The following is a 25,368-nucleotide window of genomic DNA, read 5'->3' as shown; positions in this document are numbered from 1 at the left end:
CATGGATCTGTCTATACTGTTCAGATTTAATCTTGATCTGAGGTTATCAGATCTAAGGCTGTCTTTAACCGTCACATTCCACATCCATCACTGGTTAGATTTCACTTCCATACATCATCACATTGTGTACACACGCATGATTTACTCTTCCCTACTTCAATAGTGGTAATGTTCCACTGGTAGTGGAAAATATTGGAAAAAAGTATTGAATAAAAATATTAAATATTTGGATTATTTAGATTCTTTACACTACTGTTTTACTATTGAGTGTCATTTTCACAATGATTTGGTTGATGTAATCTCTAACCTTCTTCAGGTATATCTTGTCGAACTCGGGAATGTTTCTGTCAAACTCAGGAATCTGAACGGAATTTCAAACAAAACGCTTCATGTATTTTTACTCTAACCACTGTGTTATGGGTCCTTGTGGCGCAGTGGTTAAAGTACTTGGTAAAAGTCAATTGCAAAAGTGATATTCTTCTGATGTTGAAACTTCGATTCTCAGTGTGGGCGACCAGAAAATACAATTGCGAATTACTTAGGACCTCTATTCAGTGATGGCTGATGGAATAAGAGCATGCTATCTCCATAAAATAAATAAAGGGTTCCGTTTGAAATTCTGTTCAGATTCCTGGGTTTGACTATATACACCTGAAGAAGGTCAGAGGTTACATCGATCAAAACGTTGTGAAAATGGCACTCAAGGTGAGAACAGTAGTCCGAAGAATCAAAATAATATGAATAACCACTCCTTATCTCAAAAAGAAAAAAAAAAAGGAAAATTTCTTTTAAAGTTTGATAACTAATTTTACACACACACAAGTTTTAAAGTTTTAAAGAAAAAGAAAATGTAATTCACAATTTGATTATTCGTTTACCTTAAAATATCTTCCCAGATGTTTGTGTCATAAAATGCATGGCTCCACACCAGGTGCCCTGTTCCAACAAAGCGATTCCGTGTAAACATGTCTTGGCTAAGATCTTTGTACAGTTCACAGCACTTGTCTGGAGGCATTCGATAAAGGATAACAAGCCCTAATATGAGGGCTCCTGTGCTCACTCCGCACACATAGTCAAACAGTTTCCACAAATCGGTCTTGCACACTTCCTGCAACGTTCGCAAAGTTTCCAGAGCAACCAAACCTCTGAGGAAAAACATAAATAAACAAAAGAAAATAAAACAATAAAAACACATTTTCAAGAAAAAATTATTTGGTAGATTTTGAGTACTTTAAAAAGAAAAAAAATAGAAAAAGAAAAAATGGTGCTATATCAAATTAATATTTCATGATGGGCCTAGTTTTGATTCTAGCCATCAAATGTAAGGGAATTAAATAAAAAATTTTGTGTGATTTAATAATAAATAAGTTAGTTTTTTTCCTTGAGTTATAATAGATGCTATTATTCCATAGTTAAATGCATTCACAGACAAGCAAACTAGTTCCAGACTTGAGTTTTTTTTATTACAAAGAAGTCACCACTTATTAAGGCTGAAAGACCACTCAAAGATAAGAGTTAATGAGTGTACGGCAGTTACCAGAACAACAATGTTAGTGATCATTAGTGGTGGAAATTGGATATAATTTGATTATTTAAGGGGACGGCTCAAGAGAACTTATTTGCATTGGACTTTAAGACGACCATATTGTAGTCAGCTGAAAAGCAAGCCAGAGGAACAGTTCCATAGGCGGGCAGTTCTAGGAAAGGAGCTTTGTTCATGGAATTTATATTTAGATATAGGCACAGATAGAGAATGGGGGAAATTGTTAATAGTGGTTGTAGCTAGACAAGTGTTTTTGAGTAGTTGACACATCGATAACCTCCACTTCTAAATCGATTGGCCACTTGTTGGATTATTTTCTGCCATCAGCATCCATTGTATACAAGTTAAATAACTTTTTCTTACATCATTTGATCTTCTGAGGTCAACAGCTGACCTATTCCTTGCTCGCCATTTTTTTCAGGCAATACTATTCTTAGCTGGTTCTATTCTTTTAATCTGTTGATGTCATAGATTAGTAAGGTTTTGCTTTGTTCATTTCTTTCCAAAATAATTCTTTTTAGCTTTTCTTCAAACCTGTTCGCTGGCATTTTAGGTTCCAAACCTGCACCCACCTCGTAAGATTACATTAAGATACATTTTCTTAAAATATTTTTAGTACTTCAAGCTGTCCTCACAAAAATCTTTTAAAAATCAGGTAATTTAGATTAAGGCCAGCATAATGTTTTTACATATACATTTTGCCATGTAGAAATGTCTGATGACATAAACCAAGTATTGAGAAGAGAAGACGAATTGACATGGCAACAAGACGGAGCAAAGACTCTTATGTACAAGGACACTTTCTTAACTCAGAGCCAAATACTCAAATGAATGGCTCGGAAAATCTAAGTTTCAATATAATAGATTTTACTGTTATAATTACAGAGGAGAGAAGTCACAGATATAAAACCCTTAAAAATTCTTGATTAAAATTTGGAACATCCTAAGGGCAACCAAATGTTGATGCAATCCTTTTAGTGGCTTTTATCCTTGACAAGTGGTGATCCATTAGTAAAAATTACATTGCCACACGAGTTCATGTTAGATCACCAAGCATTACCAAGTAACCAATCACCAAGTTAAGCAACAAGTAAGCAACCAATTACCAAGTTAAGCAACATTGAGCCTGGTCAGTACTAAAATGGGTGACCGTTTAGGAATTCCGGGTACTGTATGTTACTCTTCACTTGTCTTGGCATTGTTTCCAGTTGTCCTGGACTTTTTCTTGCAATTAGACTTAAGCAATGCCAATTCAGAAGAGGTGTGGTTGGGGACTTCACAACCCTTCATAATTACACATACAGCTACTCTTACAGGGGGTATTTATTGTTTTTTAGACTGAACAAAGGGAACAAAGGCTTATATTAGTAAAAACACATAAAGTAAACATGTCTACATTATTGTGCAGCCATTAACAGAGGGAGAACACTGATCATATCATCTACCATTTGTGTTTATCTTCTGTTTGAAAAATGCTTCTGTTATCAACAACCGTTTTCTATTTCCAACAATTATAAATGTCCATGTAAATTGTGTAAAATTTCCTGCTTTTTTTTTTTTTTGGACAGGGAGGCACTCTATAATTTAAAAGAAAATTATTTCTCTTGTTTATTTATAAACTCAGAGACAAGCACCTGTATTATAAAACAAAAGTCAGAATTTAAACATTTTTTTTTAAAATGTCAATTTTTGTAGGTGTTGGTATACAAAATTTAATATTTGTTGTCTTATTTTTTATTGTTCTTGTACCTCCATCGAGGAATGATCAGAACCAAAAAATGTGACAAAAGTTTGTTCTTTCTGATTAAAGAAGGATCTTTATTATAGTTTACATCTGAGTAAGGATCTTTTATTATAGATGCTCATACTTTGTTGGCCCATGAAATGCTCTGAAAATGACTAGAACAAAGTTATGTACAATAAAAAAAAAAAACTGTTAAAAATATTTATATAATACTAAGTAGATGGCTCGTATTTAATAGAGTCAATCCAGGTTGCATCTTTGCACAGGTTATTAATTTTAATAAAAATTAAACAAGTTTAATATTAAAGATATTTTTAATTAAATTTATTGTAAGTATAAAATTCAATAAATTTCTGATTAAATAAAAACTATTATTATGTATTATACTATTTTCATTTGTATCCTCATGTCTAATACTGAAGTTAGATGTTTCATGAATGCCTTTCAACTTTTCTTGTCCGTTGCCATTTTGCTTGTGCTGCATGCTAAGATCTGATAGTCATTAATTTAACCCTTCAGTATCTAAAGTGGCTTACCGTGCCACTTTGGGTTATTGACATTCAATGTGGTACACACTTTGGAGCATTCCAGATAAATGATGGTGAGTGACGTGGCTATACCTGTTGAGACATCATTGTTTCAACTGGTGTGGCTATGTACCCGCTGTCAGTCATCTGAAACTATGCAGTTTTTTATTTTATTTTATTTATTAAATTTTTAAAATTTAAAATAATTTTTTTTGGAGTTTGTTTTTTGGATTTAATCATCTGTAGTTTATCATCAAATCAAAACTTTTTAAAAAGAAAATGTATTTCATTAATAAAAAAAAAGTTGCTTTCTTTTGATGTTTAACCGGCCCATTTGGCATAATGGTAAGAGTGTTCACTAATGGGCTAGGAGACCAGGGTTCAATCCTCGATCGAGTGATGCCAAAGATTTAAAAATCGTACTTGATGCCTCTTTTATAAACACTCAGCATTAATGAAAGGATCAAGGGCAAGTGGAGTAATCCTGGAAATGAAGTGGCGTTGTCTGCTATACCTCAATGTAGCAGCCAATGAAGTTTATACCCAAGACTGTAAGATATTTTGTTTGAAATCGGACCCCTCTTCACTCCATTATACTTTCTACCCACATTACCTTTGCGATTGGTAGATCATAATCAAAATATTGGACATCTCTATTCAAGGTTAAACATTAATTTTTCATTTGTGTCAGTTTGCACTTCTCTCTTGGGTCTTAAAATAGGTTTTCATATAAGAATGAACTTTAACTTTTGTCATTATTTTATTTTTTTCATTGTTGATCAAGTTCTTCACTCACCTCGTCCCACCCCCATCGATGCACAAGACACGAATGCCTCGACCCTTGGGCGGGGCCACATAACCCACAAGGGAAAGGGCTTCAAACGCTTGCGCTTGGACAGTTTTGTTTTCTGACTGTGATAAACGCAACAATCTGGGAATGGCACCAGCCTGCAATGCAAAAAGGGGAAAAAAATCTTAAGAAATTGCAAATCAAAATGACTACGTTTATTTAGTGAGGCTTTTATTATTCTAACAAGAAACCCGGAAATTCTACTATGAACTGATTTTATTTTGTTTTTACAACATATCAACCCATTTCAGGTTATTTAATGCATTATTTAATGCACAATCCAGTCATTTTGGAAAAACTCTTGCTTTAACTTCTTTCATTATTCCATATTTTCCCTTATTTATTGTTCTTGGTTTGGTTGTTTTGTTTTATAGTTTCATTTGTTCTGTAGGCATAAAATTTATAAATAAAGAGACTGTAAATGATTATTCCCAGATGGAAGCCTGACAAGTACTAGCATTCTGGATTAGAGCACACAAGGCACTAATGGCAATAAAGAGATAATTCCACACATGCACTATAAAGCTTCCAAATTGGAGCTTCACCACCAGATCTAACTTAATCATACTCAGGATGATTATGAAAAAAGAGTTAATAAAAACAAATTTTAATAAGTAAACAAATGCCAATGATAAATTCGATACTGGCAACAACCAAAGACTCTACATAACACAACTAAGGCTTGTCAGATTCATAGCATTATTTTTCACTATGAGATTGGCAACCTTCACGTGGTCCCTTCAGTGAATATCTGATTCTAAAAGCAACCAATAACAAAAAAAAAAACAAAAAAAAAAACAGAACAGGATCAAGCAAATCAAAGTTGTATGCTGATTCATACAATTTTGACTTTTTTTTAATGAGTTCTTGATAAGTAAAACCAAAAACGTAATTTGTATACCGACCATACCAAAGCAGTACTCACCCCAAGCTGGTTGAACCAGCTTTCTCCAAAGTAAGGAGTTTCATGGGAATATCAAATTCACACATGGTCTCCCAGTCGTTTGTGTAGTAATTTGTATGAATCAACATAATAAACTATATTGTTTGTTATCCAAGTAGAAAAGATATTATTTTATGAATTTACACTCCATGATGTCAAAGAGCCATGATGAAGGTTATTTTTGTCAACATAATAGTCATCACTCATATGTTAGTTTGTAGTAAATCCAAAAGATCAGATGAACTGATTATTATGAATTATGGAATATATATGCAACATGGTGAGTAATATGGGTACATCATTATTATTATTATTATTTTTTTTTTTTTTTTTTTTAATTTAATTTTAGTATTTAGGAGGCATACTGACACACGCACACACACACACACACACACACACAAAAAAAAAATCTTTTAAAATAAGTGGGATACAAAAAAAAACAACAGAGAAAAGAATTGCTCTACATCAAATTTTTAGTTATATTAAGTAATATATTTTTAACCAGACAGATGTATGCATGCATGTACATCAATAATATGTACATGTGAGTAAATTCTTAAACTAAAAAGCTTATTATGAAACAGGATGAGTAACATAAGCACTTTTTTTCTTTTTTTTTTTGTAAACTTTACCATTTAGGAAGTGTGCCCTTGAAACTGCATACTAGGATCCTCACTCCACTCCCCAAAAAGAAAAAAAAAAACTTAAGTAATACTATACATATTGTTTATACCCATCATGAGCCGGGGGGGGGGGGGGTATTTTGCAAATTTATTATAAAGTTAAAAAATAAAAAATTTGAAGGTAATTATGCAGTTTAACTTTCACCTTTTCATAAGATGTCAAAAAGATCTAAAATTAATGATAATCTTCAGTAATTCAATTTTCACAGGCAATACAATGATAGGTCAGAACAGCTAGTTATATACATTTCCTTCTTCCTTCTTGATAGTAATTTCTAAATTTTTATGCACTCTCCCTTCCTCTCACTACATCTCTTATCAGTCACACTTTAATTCTTCCTCTCCTTATAATGGATGACGTAATCTTTTTATGATGTCATATAAACATCTTCCATCCTCTCTATAACGTCATTCAGTATGTACAGTAACTTTTTAAATGCCATCCAGTAAACACTGTGCCTTTTCTGACATAATCCAGTATGAACATTAACAAAGATGACATTCTTTTGTGAAGTAATCCACTGTACATGGAGACAAATAACAAGCAAGACCCACAGAAACTTCATCAGTGAGCCTAATTGCCATTAAGTAAACTGACATTGGAATCAGGCCATCACTATGTCAAACTGTGATGGAAATAACATTTTTCTCAAATCCTTGTTATCTTAAATCGTCTCTTTTTCTGCTATTTCTTGAGCTTAACTAACTTTAATCATCTTCAGAAGGAATTGTAATATAGCACAGTAGACAGATGCATTGAGTCGCAACGGTTCCAGGTGAGCGTTGTCTGAAAATAGCGGTTTCAATCCTACACTAGCAAACAAGAGTATTAGTTGGCCAAACGTGGTGAGACAACTATGGAAGGCAGTAATTACTGGGGATACAGTTATGAGACTCAGCATTCCTATTCTGTTGCAGTTAACCACCTTAAGAAGGGCAGAGGGTGAGTTGGCCAAACGTGGTGAAACAACAACAATGAAGATGAGGATAACAGTCTGCAAAAAGAATGAATGTAAATAAAAGAAAATGTTGAATGAAAAAAAAAAAAATTTGAATTTGGAAGGGACCACGTGATGATCACACAGGAACATGAATATATAAATAATGATCAGTTGTGGTCCATTACAAAAACATGTTTTTATTGAGTGATGTCTTATGTAAATAAGTCCCGGCTCCACGTATATGGCAACACTAATAAATATCCATATTTTTTTTATAAATTACTACCCTTCAAATGGCACATATCAAAATTTGAGCTAAACTGGATTATTAGTAAAGCACTGGCTTGATAACTGTTATTCAGATTCTGTTCTGTCAGAAACAATGATTAAGAAGTGGTAAGCTGACATGTACAAACATAAATCATGCTCAGATGATTCAGAGCATAGTTTGCAACTATTTTAATGCAACAAAGTTTTTGCATTAATATGTGACAATGGATGAAACATGGATCCAATACTTTACTCAAATTCAAATTAGTAGTTACTTGAGTGAACAACAGCAGGTGACAGTCATCTAAAGCAATCAAAAATGCAGGGAAGGTTTTGGTCTCTGTATTTTGGGATATGCAAAGCATTTTGTTGAGAATCGAATAACTATCAATAGTGAATATAATATAGCATTATCAGTATGTTTGGAGGAAGAATTCACCCAAAATGGCCACAAATGAAGTAAAAAAAAAAAAAGTGCTCTTTTACAAGTTAATGCACCATGTTATAAGTCAATTGCAACAATAGCAAAATTACATGACTCGCACTTTGAAGTGTTTCTGCATCCATCAATTCTGCAGATCTGGCCTCCAACGATTACTAGTTATTTGTAGACCTCAAAAGAACGTTCCAGGGAAAGAGATTTGGCTTTAACAAAGGAGCGATATCTGAAACTGAGGCATATTTTAATACCAAAGATAAATCATTCTACAAAAAAAGGCAATGAACTGTTGGAGGAGCGAAAGAATTTATTAGTTTGACATGAGAAGAATGAAACATTACCAATTTTAAATAAATACTAATCATTCCACTTTTTAAATGATTAACATTTTGGTCACATAGACAAGCCAGAGCATCCGTAGTCATTCACAAAAACCCACATTAAAAAAAAAATCACAAGAGAAGAGAATAACCATGATTTGTTTTAATACAAGTTTTATGGAACAGTTACAGGTTTTATTAAGAAACCTATGGACATTCCAATGCATAGAGGTGGTCACAGTATTAAACATTTGAATATAGAAGTATTAGAAGTTGTCTAAAATCAATAATGTTCTATTCATCTTTGGCTAATATTTTGGAATCATTTTCAGGTGCTTTGGACTAGAGAGGATTCCTATTTACATGCCACCAAAGAGGGCAGAGTTAAATACAAAGTTGGTTTTTAATATAGGGAAAGTCCAGCTGACCCAAAAAGAGGTCAATCTGGATTAAGACAAAAGCTCAGTCTAAAAAGATTTCTCCTTCACTGACCGAGGACAAAAAAGATAAAGTGAAGTATCGGAAAAGAAAGGCCAAGCAGTAAGAATTAAATCTTATAATTTAGACAACCTCCGATAGTTTACTTTTGGTGTAGATCCCCAGCACATTCTCTGCCAAGCCAGCTTCACTATTTCCATTCATCAGTTTTCTTAAAATAAAAGCATACTTCATAAAAAATAAATAAAAACATTCTTGTAAACAAAAACATTTGAAGGGAGGGGGATGTTACGCTAGATCAAGAGGATCAAGAATGCAAAGATAGAAAATAACATGTTTACCAGTCGAACCAGACTATAACCCCACCCCCACCCACGCTCTCAACTCTTCTCCACAACCACCGAAGGTGGTTGATTACGTCAAAGAGTAGAAAAGAGTGAAGAAAAGAGGATGTCAGGTAAAAAGTGTAGGCCACACCTGTGTGGGTAGGAAGATGAGGTAGAGTGTTGTGATCGGTTAGATGATGATTTGCAAATTGTTATGCTCAGGTTGGATTTTCTACTCTGGGGAGGATGAGTGGTGGCTCCCCTATTTTAGGAAAGAAACATGGGTGTTGTTTATGAGAATTGCAGAGAGAGCAGATGTGGGGATGACAAATGGAATAGAATTAGACAAATAAATAGAGGAAAGTGAGAGAAAGAAAAGTACCAGATGTGAGAGAGGGAGATGGGAAACAGTTCAGAGTAGAAGAGAAAGTGAAATAATAGAATTGAAATGAGAGGGGGGGGGCAATGAAAGCAGAGGATGAGAGTGAAGAAGAAAGGATTTTTTTTAGTGAAGCCAGGAGAGAGAGAGAGAGAGAGAGAGAGAGAGAGAGAGAGAGAGAGAGAGAGAGAGAGGTATACATAGAGAGAAAATTAAGCTAGAAGAGAGAAATTATTTTTTTATAGAATTTAGATTGTAATCTTATTTTTATTTTATTTTTCTCCCCTTCAAGATATAAAAAAAAATCTCTAAATAAACAAAAATAAAAACAATTTTTTCTGTTCCATTTTTGTGAATCCATCCCAAAACAATTAGATATCTTAGAAAAAGCTGTAAACAATATCCAACCAAACAATTTCAAGCTTTCTATTTGCTTTGTGTAGACATGATTTCAAATTGCTATAAATTTTATAGCTTTCTTCAAATTTCATAATTCTTAAGAGTAATTCGATTTACACTTCATGTCTGTAAGCCACCAATTAAGATTGTAAACTATTTCAACTAATAAAAAATACACTTTTTTTTAATAAAAATTATCAATAATCGCCAGTTAAGAAAAATGAACCAGTAACGATTCTTTAAATTGCATACTAGTTTATTAATTCAGAAAGGCAGAACTATTGCAACTGACTGATGCGCTATGAAGCAAAACTATATAGTTACAGTTTTTTCAAATTATATTGACCAAAATCCTTCCTAACACAAGAACTACCTCCTTATATGCTGTATAAACAATGGAAGACAGACAGTGGCTTTCCTAAACAAGCAAGCAAACCTTGGAACGCTTGGTTATAAACAAATTGTCAGGACAGTCAATTAATCCATTTTGCAGCCAATCACTGGTCTTATATAAATGAGCACCATTACTCATTCATCAGTCTTCTTCACGCATCCAGTGATTCTGTGACTTTTGTCCCTTGCATTTGTTATTCCTGTTCTGAAGATTTATAAGGTTCCTGGTTCATTTCTATTTTGTGCCACTCAACTCCTGAGGTTGTTGCATTCTCAACCTTGTTATCATACCTGCTTACTTGTTACCCTTCCAGACTAAGGGCATGCCATTTTATAATCAAATTTCTTTATTTATACTTTCAAAAGGACTAACTCAAGACAAAAATGATGGAAAACATAGGACATGTATTCAATTTGCTCTTTATTCAAAATCACTGACCAGTGTGTGAGGAAGACAGAGAAATCATATGCTGTCAGTTAATTTCATTTATACATTCAAAAGTGCTGTGTACTTCACCCAACTATTTTTGTTGGTTTTACCCTCTCTCTCTTAGAGTCATGTGATTTCATATCAATTAAATAATATATTCCCACAGCTTAGCTAATTTCACTACAGGTGAGCAAGTTGATCTCTGCCGACTTTTCACTTGTCCCGCTTTCTGTTATTCTAAAAACACAATTAACCGAACACTAGTTTATCTATTTGTCCAGTATTTGATAAAGTGACCTGATTAGAAAAACCGGATTCACATACTCAGGATGGTTGGGGGTAGACAGAACTTGAGTAGTTTGTAGTGTTGGGAAATAGTATAAGTAAAAGCAAAGAAAAAAGATTGAAATAGCTTGTAAAGATGGATAACTTGCCCAAGAATATTTAAGGCAGTGTAATGCTGGGACCCAAATAAAAACTGACAAAAATGTCAAATTTTAATTAATTTTTTTTTTTTAATCCTTATCTTAATTATTATCTTATTCTTATCAACCAAATTTGATCATAAAAGTCTTTTGGATTTTTCTATCTTTTGTCAAATAGCATTTGAGTTACAATTCTTGGTCAGAACTTTCAACTAAAATTTAATTTAAAAAAATATAAAAACAAAAAAAGAAAGAAATGTTCATATCTTATGAAGCACCATGTATGGATGAATATTTATAATAGAAATTGAAATTAAAAATAAGGTAATTTTAAAATGAAAAATCGTTTATTATCTCTTTTTAATATTGAAATTAAAAACCAAAAATATGTCATTTTAAAATGAAAAAGTATAATTTATTATTATTGCATTTATTATTTGGTTTCGATTTTATATATATATATTTTTATTCAAACATGTGTCGCCAAGCACAAGACATTGCCCAGACTTGACTTATACCTTGCCGGATATTTTCTATCTCAATGGGATGCCCACCCTTCTTCTCTTCCCTGGGATTGATACCAACAAAATGAGGACGAGAAAAAAAAAAGAAAAAAAAAAGAAAGTCTAATTCTGAAGGAGATATTTTTATATATCGAACATCTCAGCATATTAAAGAGCGAGAATAATTTTAAGTGATTTTTCATCATTTTTTATTTTTTTCAATTTCTTATAAAAAGTTTAATATTTAATTTTTCTTCAGAAAACAATCCACAGTAACTACAGTAACTGTTGTTCTAATTTCATGTTATTCAGAGTTATCAGCATGTAGACAATATTTCAAAACAAAAAAAATACTTTCTTTTTGTTTGTTTTTTATTCAAGCTTTTCAAACTTTCTCAGCTTGCAAATTAAAGATAGCAGACTAGATTACTATTTTCAAGACTTAACTTTATCAAACTAAATCCTAGTTTATCTTTTCTTGTCTAAATGATAGTTATTTACAAAGTACTTTCCAAAACACATATGAAATTTTGAAAAGACTTGAAAATAAAAAAAGCTTTTCAACACAAGTTTGTATAAAATTAGTATGATATTTACTGTAGTTACTGGGGATTGTAAGAAACACTAACCATTTTGTTAAACTAAAATGTGAAATAATTTATAAACATCCATTTGTCCATTCTTGTTTGACTACATCAGTTCTGCAACAAAGAATTCTCATCCCAAGTAAAACCACAAATCCAGTTTGTAAACAAATAACAGATTTTTTTTTTTTGGGGGGGGGGGGGAGATTACAAGTGGCAACCATTTACTTAGGTTGAATGGCAGATTTGCAGAATTGACTAAATCGAAATATATAATTCCCATAGTCCTTCAGCTAAGAGCTGCAAGGACTGACTTTGCCTGGAGAGGTATATTGACCCAACTGACTGTGAATTCTCACAAAAACAAAGTGTGTAAGATTGAAACCGCTACCTTCAGACAATGCTCACCTTGAACTGTAGAGACTCAACTTGTCTGAAGATAGTGGTTTCAATCCCATCCAAGCAGGCCAGAGGATTAGCTGGCTAAAACGTTGTGAGACAACAACAACTATGGAAAGCAGTAATTACTGGGGACACAGTTAAGAGACTATCCGATGGCTGAAGAAGGCTAGAGGATGAGTTGGCTAAAACGTGGTAAAACAACTATGAAGATGAGAATAACAGTCTGCAAAAGAATGAATAAGAAATAACGGTAAAATAATGAACTTACAAGAACATTTGGGGGGGGGAGGGTTCTATCGGATAAAATAATTAAGAAAATTTAACCTGTATGTTCTATGAGATTGTAGATATTTGAATTTAATTTTTTTCTAATCATTAAAAGTTGAAATAATATTATTCGTAAGAGATTAGTGTGACTCTGTGCATGGTGCTTTTTATATTAATAATAATAATAATTTAGAAAACCAAAATCACAAAATTGTAAATTAACTATGCCCCCCCCCCTTCAACCAAAAAAAAAAATATATGGTGCCTTCTACATCGGATGGCATCATACCTTAGAGTCATAAGGACCCAGGAGAACTGAGGAAAGAGAGCACTAACCAGACCTCCACTAGAAGAGTGCAGAGAGCACTGGGGCCTTGAGGAGACATTTTACCATCCAAATCCTAGGGAATACTGATGGCCATTGTCAACAAGAAATCAAAGGATTGTTGCGATAATATTACATCATCTGCATTGGTTATCAAGAGAGGTGGAGAGCACTGGAAATCTGAGGAGTCTTGCTGCTACTCAGACTCCAGGAAACATCACAGTTTACTGCCAGTAAGCAATTGCAAATGATAGCCTGTGTAAGAATTTCTAGTGAGTGGATGATAATAATAATAATAAGAATCATAAGAATAAATAATCCTTTTGAAATAATAAATATTTGTTAGGGTGAATACTATTAATAAAAAAAAATTTTTTTCATAAAAATAATTGGCGTTCACAGCTAAATATTCTTTAAATATATAAAACGAATGTCTCTTCTTTATTTATTTAAAATTGTTGCAATTTAGTTCTTTTTAAAACAACAAATATTCTCTCATTTTTTTACCATAAATATAATTGTCAACTAAATATTCTTCAAATCGATAAAAATTAATGCCACTTTTTGAAATGAATTCATTTTAAACTGTATTGTTTTAGTAGATGGGACAACATAATTTGATTTGGGAACAATTCATTTTAAAATGAGTAAAATCGGAATTGTTTACCTTAGCGACATCAGACTCTTCGCTGATATCATTTTTTTTGTGTGTTTGAAAAATAACATACGTACAAACATGAAAAACTTTATCATAAAAGTTGCCCCAAAAACATCATAAAAAATGTGATAAACTTCAGACATGATTTTCAAAAGAAAATGCTGACATAATTACGTAAGAAAACAAAAATAGTTTTATGACTACAACGTGAGGGTTTATCATTTTCATTTTGTTAAGTATACAACACTTACCCCACTCCACCTAGTCAGGTTGGGTTGGGCTAGGGGATGGTGTGGATGAGAGGAAATCAACAGCCGATAAGGATGGTCTTCAAGATAAACACAATTGCACCTTCCAAACAATGTTTGTAAACAAAAGAAAGAATGAACCACAGAAATGTAGAAAATTATCATGTTAGCATTTTTATTTTATTTTTTTCCCCTTGCCTACTGTCTATTCATCGACTGTCATATCATGGTAGGCGAGGCTTATTACCAAACACCTACAATCACTTTTCTTATTAGTTCAATACTCAAATTTTGAAGTCTAAATCTCTCCTTTCTCTCTTACATGCAATCTGTTCAAAGACTATACTTATTTGTAATTAAATTTATATACATATAATTTTTATAAATTAGGCACAAATTTCAGAGGGAGGGGGTGTCATGCAAGTCTATAATCTTCTCTTAAACTAGACATTTTCACTATAATACTGCATTTGCTCCATGGGCTTGACTACTTAGGAAATCCAAAGTGTTTGATGAATTTTCTTTACAGCTACAACATGTATAGATGCATGAATAATGGAGACTGGGATAACTACCCAAGAAGAAAAGAAAGAACAGATTGGAGTAGAGGAGTGGATGGTGTCCTACCAGAGACAATAAATAAAAAAGGGTCTTTATTTTTATAAAGCTGCAACAGGATTATTCCATCAGGGGTAGATGACACTGTTATGCATGTTTACTATATGGAATCGTGGATACAGACTAATAGAAACGGACACTTCTCTACACCAAAGATTAAGGTCATTTGACACAACCAAAATACTGGTTGACTTTAGCGTTATGTTATGTAATTATTTCTATTAGTTTGTTTGCATGCTTATCCTGAATTCCATATACTAAACATCCAACTATGTTTAAAATTTAATTTCATGCTTTAAACTCCCTCATTCTGTTATGTGTTCATAGTCTCATAAGGAAATTAACAAAACTCCTCTTCTACAACAACACTATGAAAACCAACATATCTCAGTTCGAACATTCTCTCAACTGTCAAAAATTCAACTGCCAATTTTTCAAGAACCTTGATGAGTTTATTGTACAATGCATACAATAATTGAAAGAAAGAGCAAGATATTGCAAATTTGAAAAACTTGGCGCTAACGAAATTAATCAAGAAGATGAATTAATCATAATATGCGATTAACATGGCACAACATTAATATTATCTTTTTAGAGATACAAGTGGCTGAGGACCCAACTGGGGGAACACACCATATAAAACCTGAAGGGAGTCAGTGGAGCTAAATAAGACAACTCCAACAAACAAAGTAGCTTGTACAGAGGATTTACTTGGATGGGTTGTTAGTGATAAGTAGGGCTATGACAACAGCATATTCTTTTCATTGTTTTGACTCTCAAGTATATATTCAACACAGCTAGACACAGTTAATCAACTAAGAACGACATCACTCTATATAAAAGCATATAAGATATCAACGGATACACACTCGAGAGTCAAGACAATGAAAAGAATATGCTGTTGTCATAGCCCGAATGATAAGTAGTAAATGATATAGCTATATAATACTAAAACTATTTGGTTTCTTGTTTGCCTTCGTGAAACCTAGATGACATTGCAAAAGGAGGTGCTTATCTAGAACTAGCAGGGGTACCTAGCGTTGCCCAGGTGTTTGGAGGTGTGTGTTGAGCCCCCCAAAAAAAGTGTTAGGAGGCAGGCAGTCTTGAACCCATGATGCGCGTTACCCGAGTATTTGGGAAAAAAATAAATAAATAAATATATTAGTAGGTAGGCAGGTTCGAACCTGTGACGCAAAGGCAGAAAAGAAAGTGAAAGAAAACGTGAACTTTTACCGCTACGCTATGAAGTCATAGGAAGTGGAAAGCATTTAATTTAGCGATGTCAATTAAAATGTTTACTTGCTAAGTGAATGCAGAAATGAAGGCCAGTTAAGCTTTCCGCCATTTCATTTCCCCACGATGTTGGGGAAAACCAGCGCCTCACTAAAAGAGAGTGTGCAAATGAATAGCAATTGTCTGATATGAGGAATTTCCCCCAGATTGATCAAAGCTGATTGCTTTCTGGACATCCTGGCATGAAAGGCCAGGTAGGTGCCTTCACTTTCGATTCAGTTTCACATTTATACAAAAAACACCAACAAACACGCGAGAAGATCTCAATCAAAATAAATGGAGACATGACGTCCCTTCGCAAATCGTAGATATTATGATCTAGGGAGTATATAAAACGTTGTAAAAAATAGTAAGTCTCTTGAGACGCCCCCCCCCCCCCGAAAAAAGCCTTTGCTGGACATACAAAAACACGCGCGCCACTTTTTCCTTTTATATATATAGATTACACTTAATCAAAAAATAAAAATGCTAAAAAAATCTTTATGATGCACAAACTCGTCACGGAATGAAGATGTCATATTCGAAAAATTACCTAACTTGATCAAGTTTTATTAAGAAAATAAAAATTTACGATTTTTAATGATTTTAATAATAAATATATCCATTATAAGGCTGATTTTGATCTTGATAGTTCGAATTGAGTTGTCTTAGGATGAAACATAGGATTTTTGATCGGCCATGTTTTTGGATCCAGTATAATTATGGGTATTTATATTGGGTAAAAAATATAGCCAATTAAAACCCTATGTCTTGTTTCACCATAAAATTTGATTTTCTTAGTTAAAAAATAACTTTATCAATTTATGTGATTTTTGGAATATGACATCTTCATTCCAGGATGAATCATAAAGATTTTTCTTTATTTTTGTTGTTTTTCTTTATTTTTGTTGTTTTAATAAGTGTAATACTAAATAAGCACCCAAAAGGATGAGAGTCTCCATAGAACTTTAGTATTATACTAGATCATCTGGGTCTGCATGATTCATCTAGATTTTATCCTCAGCCCCCAAAATCAACAGATTAGACCATTACTGTAATGGCCTAGTCCCAGTTGATTATGTATAAAGTTACTTCTGTGCATTTCTAGGAAGTCCACTCTCCCAGGTTTTGCGTTCTCTCTTTGAGAAGGGGGTTAGTTTATTGCTAATTGCCTGAAGTGCCCTACTGAGAATTCCAACAGGGCTGCACAGGCATCTTTTACAGAGTCAGAGGGCTTCTCCTCTCGAGCGCTGACCTTTTCAATCACACTTTTCAACCATAATGTCACAGTTCTCGCAGTGGGAGTGTGCTAAATACCCAGTTCTAAGTTAGATCAATATTTTGCCCAAATTTGGTGATGATTGGTCAAGTGATATGGATGCACAAAAACATAGTGACAAACAAACTCAACCGAAAATATAACCTTTGCTTTGGTGTAGGTAATAATAATAATAATAATAATAATAATAATAATAATAATAATAATAATAAACATTTGTCTATTACTTAAGAATTACAATCGGTATCTGACAAGTTAAAAAAGAAAAAAAAATTTGGTGCTTGTCCAGAATTCACCCATGAAAAAACAAAAATAAAGAAAAATCTGTATGATGCATGTATTCATGATGGTAAGAAAATATTGTACACTAAAAATCACATAAATTGATCAAGTAGTTTTATTTATATAATGAATATTAAGTGAATTTAAGTTTTTTTCAATGTTCCATTCCTCCTCTAAATGCCTTTTAAAATCTTGTAAGTTTAAATTATTTGGAGTTCTCTTCCTTGTTCCTTCAAATTATTTTCAAGATGGCGGCGTGAGGTTGTTGCTCATCGTTCAGCCAGAAAATTTGATTTTCTTATTTAAAAAATATTTATGTGATTTTTGGTATACAATATTTTCTTTCTGTCATGGCTATATACATCATACAGATTAAAAAAAAAAATTTTTTAGGAGGGGAAATCCTGGACAAGCACTAAAAATTCTTCTAAATGTTACTCCCCCACTTCCTGACTAATTGTTCATATTAACCCACAAAAGAATAAATATTACAAAAAATGTGTCCATATTTTGTCTGGAGCAACGTCAAAATAGAATATATCAACTTTGTGGGTGTGTCTTGTGTAGTTTCTGACTTTTAGTTGGATACACAATTGTCATTTATATTATAGATTAGATAAGTATATAAATAGTGCTTACCTTGACAATAACAGATCTGGAAGCAGGGTAGATCATAAGGTGTTTACATAGGTCTGTCATTCGGGACAATTTTGAAGCCTCTGACTTGGCCAATTTCAAATTACTGACTAACGCCCGTGACCGGTTTTCTACGGCCGTCCGAGAGACAAAATCTTTTCTTATTACAGGTTTTTTTTCTATTGGCTTTCCGCTCGTTTCGATTAATTCTTTTTTGCTATACATCCACGAAACCATCTTACTGAAGCCAACGTCTTCCTTCTTCAAAGGAATCGATTTATTCCAGTTATTGACGTTAGAATGTGATTTTCGAGTGATGTTAGAGTCATAAAATGATGCGACACTTTCGTGGGTGTCTTGCATCAGCTGCTCAAACGTGGAAAGATTCTTAATTTTTGGTATAGAGCTTGTTAGGTCTTCAGCTGGAGGGGACACTGGCAGCGATGGTGGTGGTGGTGGCGATGACTGCTGCTGCTGTAGAGCTTTCGACTGAGACACCGGGTTTTTCTTTATATCTCCCCATTGCAAGGCTAATTTGTCATAATAGTTCTTTGCAACCTGCTGAATATCTATTTCACGGATGGCCAACACATTTCCCAATGGATTGCTCTTAAGGTTCCGAAATTGATCTCGGAAAGAGTTTAAGATGTCCCGTTTCTTTTTGGAGGTCACGTTGTCTGTTGCTGTTCGTTTATAGATGTGACATGAGGTAAGGCGGTGATCAGCTGCGGCTATTTGACTTTTGGGGCTGACGCTGATCAGCTGCTTCTGAATGAGAGCAGCACTGTTCTGGCTACTACGGATTGTTGACATCTTCCTGCAAAAAAAAATAATAATGACATGTAATATTTTAATAATTTAATCTTTTTAAAAACAGAAATCCATGTTTCATAATATTTTAGATAAAGATGGATAATTTGCATTATTTTGACTGCAATAGATTAGAAATTAATGTGTGAAAACGAGACGAATGAGCATAATAAGTTACGCCCCCTTTTTTCTTTATTCGTTCGATTTACTCTTTCTTCTTTTTTACTTTTCACTTCTTTCTTGGTTGGGAATGTCAGATTTTTACATCGAGATGTAATTCAGATGAATGGAAATATTTCCATTAGTTGAAAATTCTTTGATTTAACAACTACATATTAAAAGTTAGTAGCTTTTGGAAATGATGAAGAGAGCCAATTTCAATGAAGCGGGGGGGGGGGTAGAAAAAGGGTAACAATTAAAGCCATTTGCTTCTTAGTATTCATCTGAATTGTATTCCGATGTAAAAATTCAAAGAAATGAAAAGGAAAAATGTAAAAAGGAAAAAAGAAGAGTAAGCCGAACAAATAAATAAACAAGAGAAGTAACTTATTATTCTTGCTTGTTTGTCTCACACATTAATTTCTAATCTACCAGCCGACTACTGTTCTCATTTTTGATGTGATTCTCACAATATTTTGCTTGATGTAACCTCTGACCTTCTTCAGGTGTATCTTGTCGAACTTGGGAATTTCATACTTAACTCGTTAGTTAATACACGGGAGTAGCTTGCTCTTGTTCCTTCAGCCATGACCAGAAAGAAGTCTTAAGTAATTCGCAATTGTATTCTTAATATCGTCTGTACTGAGGATTGAACCTTCAACTGCCAAAACTCTGTCACTTACAATTGATTATTACTTAGCATTTTTATCTATTGCACCACAAGTCTTTGCTGAAGAAGATCAGAGGTTACATCGGCTGAAACATTATGAGAATAGCATCCAAGTAATGCTGAATGCTCCAATGAGCTACAAGCCCGTGTATCCCTTGACAAATATACCCCCGATAAACCTGGCAAGCAGCAAAATCCCACCCCTACACAGTAGAGATCCGTAGATGTAAGAAACCCTTCTACTCTAATAATTTCTTCCCAGAACTGCTACACTTTGGAACTCCCTTCCGATTTCTTGCTTTCCCAACTGTATTAATATTCAGAAGTTCAAGTGTAATGTGAACAGATATCTCGCTGCTCAACTCCCTACATAGTATCCCTGCAACTTATGTCCTCGATAGTAGCCTCCTACATCTAAGTGACACTGTGCCTTGTTTGGGGTGAAAATGAAAAAAAAAAAAAAAAATAGTAGTATGAAAAATCTAAATAATACAGAAATTCCAAAGTTGCTTTCTTTGTTGAACTTTAAATTTCTTGAAACATCCAAGTATTATGGAAATATAAAGATTTTTTTTTTTTAATTTATAGTAAAAGTAAAAATATTAATTTTTAGCTTTCATTTTAAAATTTTAGTTCAAAATTTTCTCAGCTAAAACTTGTAATTAATTAAGAAAAGAATTAGTAGTCGTCTGTTTCTTGATTACATAAACAAACTAACCTGTATCAGTACTACTACTACCACTGCATAGAGTTTGTATTAATTACTTTCCATTTATTTAACAGATACACAGCAGCAATGTTAAGATCATGTTCATTAATAGTAGAAGACAAGCAAAATTATTATATTCACTTGCAAGGCTTGAAGAAATTCCATTGTGGCTGATTAAAGAAAATAAACTTGAATTTAATCTACATATTTTTTATTACTTTTAATTACATATGATAATATAATAATTTCTGGCGCCCATCTATATCAACATATGCAAATTACCTTTTCTTCCCCCACTTGTCTGAAAAATGATATAAGAATGATATGATGGCTGTGTAATGTGAGTGTTAAAGACAGATTTAAATCTGATGATCTCAAAGGAAGATTAAATCTGGATAATATAGGGAAATGTGTGCAGAAGAGGAGACTTTGATTGTCTGAGCACATTCAAAGAATGGCTGAAAGTTCTTGAGTTAATAGCAGGTCCAAGGAGAGTAGAAAAAGATGGACTTTGGCTTTACGTTCAACAGCCTGGCGTCCTTATTTTATCTTTTACTCCTCACATTTAATGAGCAATGTTTCTGACAAAGGGGGAAGAATTGCTGTTTTCTGGGTTGAAATCTATCCATCTAACGTTTATCGTTGATTAGTTTTGACCTTGAAGTACAGGGTGTTTCAAAAGTCTTGGGAACATAACGATTTTAAATATGTTGTAATGTTCCCAAGACTTTTGAAACACCCTGTAGTATTTTAAAAATTTATTTTAGTTATTTATGTGGCTATTTAAGTGGCTTCATGCCTTCTTTGGGACGATTACCATAAAAAAAAACTCACAGAGGAATAAAAAATATCTATCAATCTATATATCTATAAAAGTGAGAATGTGTGTTGTGTGTGTGTGTGTGTGTGTGTGTGTGTGTGTGTGTGTGTGAGAGAGAGATTTTCAACCTATATACTCAACAAATTTTTGATTTACAAACTTGATATTTGGTATATACAGTATTCAGACATGTGGTTTTCATCTGGAAAAGGGCTGTTAAGGGGTCAAAATTGACAAATTTGTACTCGGGGGGGGGGGGGGCTCATTGGACTTTTATTTGTTTGTCAACTATTTCTTAAAAATATGTAAGTTTGAAAACACTTTAAAGACCGTGCCAAACTGCCTAATGGTTATTGTACTTGAGTCAGTGAGTCACTGTCTTTAGGTTTTGGTTTAAATCTCAGCTCGAGTATTTTTTTTTTTTTTTTTACTTACAAAATGTGAACTGTTTAGAAAAAAACATAATACTCAAATGCACATGTTTCAGTTGGTTTCCGTTTTTTTTTTTTTTACTTCAGTTTTTTAAAAGGAATTTAACATTACGTTTAATACCAGGCAATGCCGAGTACATCTGCTAGTATTATATAATACTATAAACTTTGTTGCAGTAGGATACAGGTTAGAAAGTAAATCATGATTTGAATTAAAGTTTAGACACAAAAGTCAAGTATTACAGTTCAAATGGAAAACAAATTTCGAAAGCACATTGTCGTATCAAAGGACCACATTCAGTGTGGCATAAAGCTATAAGCGATGATAAATGAAACAAAAATTTGACTTCTTATTTGTAAACAAAAATTTGAACACGCAACAGGGTTATTTTGTGATTTTTTTTAACTTTCCATATTTTATTATTTGTGGGTGTCTTTAGTAACTCATAAGTCCAACCAATCACATATTTCAGAATAATCGTTTCGATCAAAAATAGAAAATTATTGAAGGAGTGCGGAGTGGAGTTTTAAGTTTACCTATCAACAACAACAACAACAACAACAACAAAGGTTAAATGTACTTTTATCAAATCAGGTGGTGATGTTATGAGTGATGAAAAAACAAAAAAAAAAACAATAATATAACGGGTATAAATAAGACAAATAATACAATATTTCTCCAATTAGCTGTTTATTTATTGTTTACATATTTTGAAATACTGCAAATATTCGTCGTCTTTTTTAATTTGCAGTCTGCTTAAATGACCCCAACCCCCATTCAATAATTCATCATCAATTTTGTCAACTCGAACTACAGCAAAAAAAAAAAAAAAAAAAAATGAGGTGGCTACATTGGTGCTACTAGACAAAACTGCTTTTAGGCATATGCTGCCATCTCAGACGTGATACATGAGACAAAGCAAACGTGAAAAGCAGATACCCTTGTATAAACTACTCTCTTTCTATCTCTGTTCGTTGAGTCGATCCTTTCCTTTAGTTTCCATTTCAATTCCTAATCAAAATGTTTGATTTTCTGATTTATTGAGTGTTCAAAAAGAATGCTTAATTTGTTTTCTGATTTTTGCGGATTTCTCTCTTTTATTTTGCAAATATTACAAATTTTTATTAAAAATTAGTATTTTTTAGCAACTTAAAAAGCAAAAACCTTGCCATTAATCCTAATTCCTGGTGCCCCCCCCCAAACCTTGCGAACAAACGGAAAAAGAAAGAGTTGTTTATAAATGTTATAATTGTGAATTTCAATAAGATAAGATAACGATTAGAAATATTCAAATACAAAAATATGGGTGCATTACACTTATTTAAAAGAAAGAAAAAATCTTTATTGGTGTACGTACTCGTCACGGAATGAAGATGTCATATTTCAAATATCACATAAATTGATCAAATATGTTGTTTTTTCTTTAAGAAAATCAAATTTTAAGATTTTTAGCGATTAATTATTTTTGGCAGCCATTGATGATTTCTTATTTCTGGAAATGTTAAAAAGAAAAAAAATAGTCGAATGAGTTGTCTGCCAGTGTGAGTTGTCCACTCCATAAACAAATATGGCACCCAGCAGTTTTCTAATTCAGCTCGTCATAAAATTGGATTTTCTTAAATAAATCAATAAATAAATAAATAAAAACTACTTGATCAATTTATGTGATTTTTGAATATGATATCTTTGTTCTGTGATGAGTACGTACATCATGACGGTTTTTCTGTACTTTTGTTTCTTTTTTTTTTAAATGAGTGTGATTCTGAATAAGCACCAAAATCTATATAAATAAAACAGTAGATGTATGTGTGTGTGTCCGTGTGAAAATATTTGACCGATAAACTTTTAAACTACTGGTCACATAACACTGGGAATCCCAGGATGCAAGCAGCAGTAGAGAGTTGAACATGTATCGCACTCAGATAGTTTGTTAAAAATTAGGCCCAAAAAGGGCTGTTTAGATTGCAATAATAGTTTCTGGTAGTTAATCCTGAGAAAAACTGTTTGAAATACTGCTACCGAGTCCTGTCAGTTGCTGGGCTCGGTCGACTTGACTGGGCGCGTCAAAGTCATGATTAGGGAGGTTTCTTGTTCTCAAGCGGTTCTGCTAATTTGGTGAGAAGTCGTTTGTTTCATGGAAAGCTGTTTATGCTACAGGTGATGGTGTCGCAAAACAAATGAATGACTATTATTAATTTTTGACCAGGTTTCTCACAGGCAAAAATGTCTGTAGTGTTTATTGCTTGTATATATTTTATTCTCCGTCCCAAAATAAAAATCTGTTATTTTGTTTTGTTGCAAAAAATTGAGATTTTTTGTTTTTCTTTGTTGTTTGTTTTAACAAACAAGAAAAAAGTTGTTATTGCTATTTTTAGCACTTGCATTTGTGACGTATTTCGAGCAGTGTCCGGTTTCTGCATTTTAATTACAAAATAGGAGCGGTGATCTGGCACACCACCACAATATTTTCTTTCATCAAATTTCGGATAAAATTGATTGTTGGTCTGGTCTTAAATTGTATTCTTAGTCCAAAAATAAAATTCTAATTTATTTTTTTTAAATCTTCAAAATCCAACTTTAGTTCGATTTTTCAATCGATGGTAACCATTTTTTGTTAGTTATATCGAAGTGGTCAGCTCCAAAAACGGCTTCCAAATTTTTCTTGATTAGTTCTGTCTTGATTATTTAGTACTGCTACAATCAGACATAAGCGTTGTTGCAGCAAAATTACATAAATAACTGGAAAAGACTGAATGAAAACAAAAAGGCATCAAAATCAAAATGAGTCTGCGTTCCAACAAATAAATAAATAATGATGAAACATTTAAAGGAAGAAAAACATTCACAATATCAAAGATGAAAGTTCATATAGAAACGTTGTTTTAATTTGAATAAAATAAAATACGCATCAAGTGCACTTGAAAGCCAAATCACAACGTAATATTAGGAAAATAAACAAATATTTTACTTGTTTGAAATTTATCACAAATATATTTCAGAGGTATACTCCATCTTCAGTGTGTTGTTTTGTTTTGTCTTTTTTTCCTTTTCTTCTTCCTTGCCATGTTGTAAAGTTGGAGAAGTCTGTCTGCAAAGAGCCGCGCATTGTATTTTGAAATGTTTGAACTGTGCGTAGGCTTTCAAGCGTACTTGATGCATATTTTATTTTATTCAAATTAAGTTTCTATATGGACTCTCATCTTTGACATTATTCTTGCATTGCCTACGCACAGTTCAAACATTTCAAAACACAACCGCTAGATACAATGCACGTCTCTTTGCAAACAGACTTCTTTCTCCAACTTTAAAAAAATTAATATAGTAACTTTTATCCTTTTTTTTTTTTCATAAAAATGTTGATTTTTTTCTGTTTTTTTCTGTACTGGTCTAGTTTTTGTAACCAGATAAAAACTCAACGATTTTTTATCCTAATCATAAACTAACCCTAACTTACTTTTATTGCCTTTCGTAACAGTTATTTATTGACTGTTTGTTTTCACCTCTTTTTTTCTCTGTTGAAAAGTATTGATACCTGTCAATGTACAATTCGTTTTCTTTTTTTTTTTTCTCCTTTCAATTGAATAAGCATTCCAGCATCTTCTGGATATTTATGTAAACAGTTGCAAAAAAAACAAAACAAAAAA

At 32.9% G+C, this 25,368-nt stretch overlaps 1 protein-coding gene across 2 annotated transcripts in view; it reads right to left on the bottom strand.

Annotated features, from left to right (window-relative positions):
• LOC145292823 (calcium-independent phospholipase A2-gamma-like) overlaps positions 1–25,368 on the bottom strand; it is a 47,737-nt gene that overhangs the window by 6,210 nt on the left and 16,159 nt on the right. For both annotated transcript variants that reach the window (XM_080138866.1, XM_080138872.1), the window contains exons 2-4: positions 18,128–18,941; positions 4,611–4,762; positions 879–1,145 (exon numbers count right to left, since the gene is read on the bottom strand). In XM_080138866.1, coding sequence (XP_079994992.1) covers positions 879–1,145; positions 4,611–4,762; positions 18,128–18,937 — 1,229 coding nt within the window. In that variant the 5' untranslated portion in view covers positions 18,938–18,941. The remainder of the gene's footprint in view (positions 1–878; positions 1,146–4,610; positions 4,763–18,127; positions 18,942–25,368) is intronic.

The sequence above is a fragment of the Euprymna scolopes genome, chromosome 2 (assembly GCF_053919585.1).
Source record: "Euprymna scolopes isolate OS-2025 chromosome 2, ASM5391958v1, whole genome shotgun sequence".
In the NCBI taxonomy this organism is placed as follows: domain Eukaryota; kingdom Metazoa; phylum Mollusca; class Cephalopoda; order Sepiida; family Sepiolidae; genus Euprymna; species Euprymna scolopes.
This window is presented reverse-complemented; position numbering and strand designations above follow the sequence as displayed.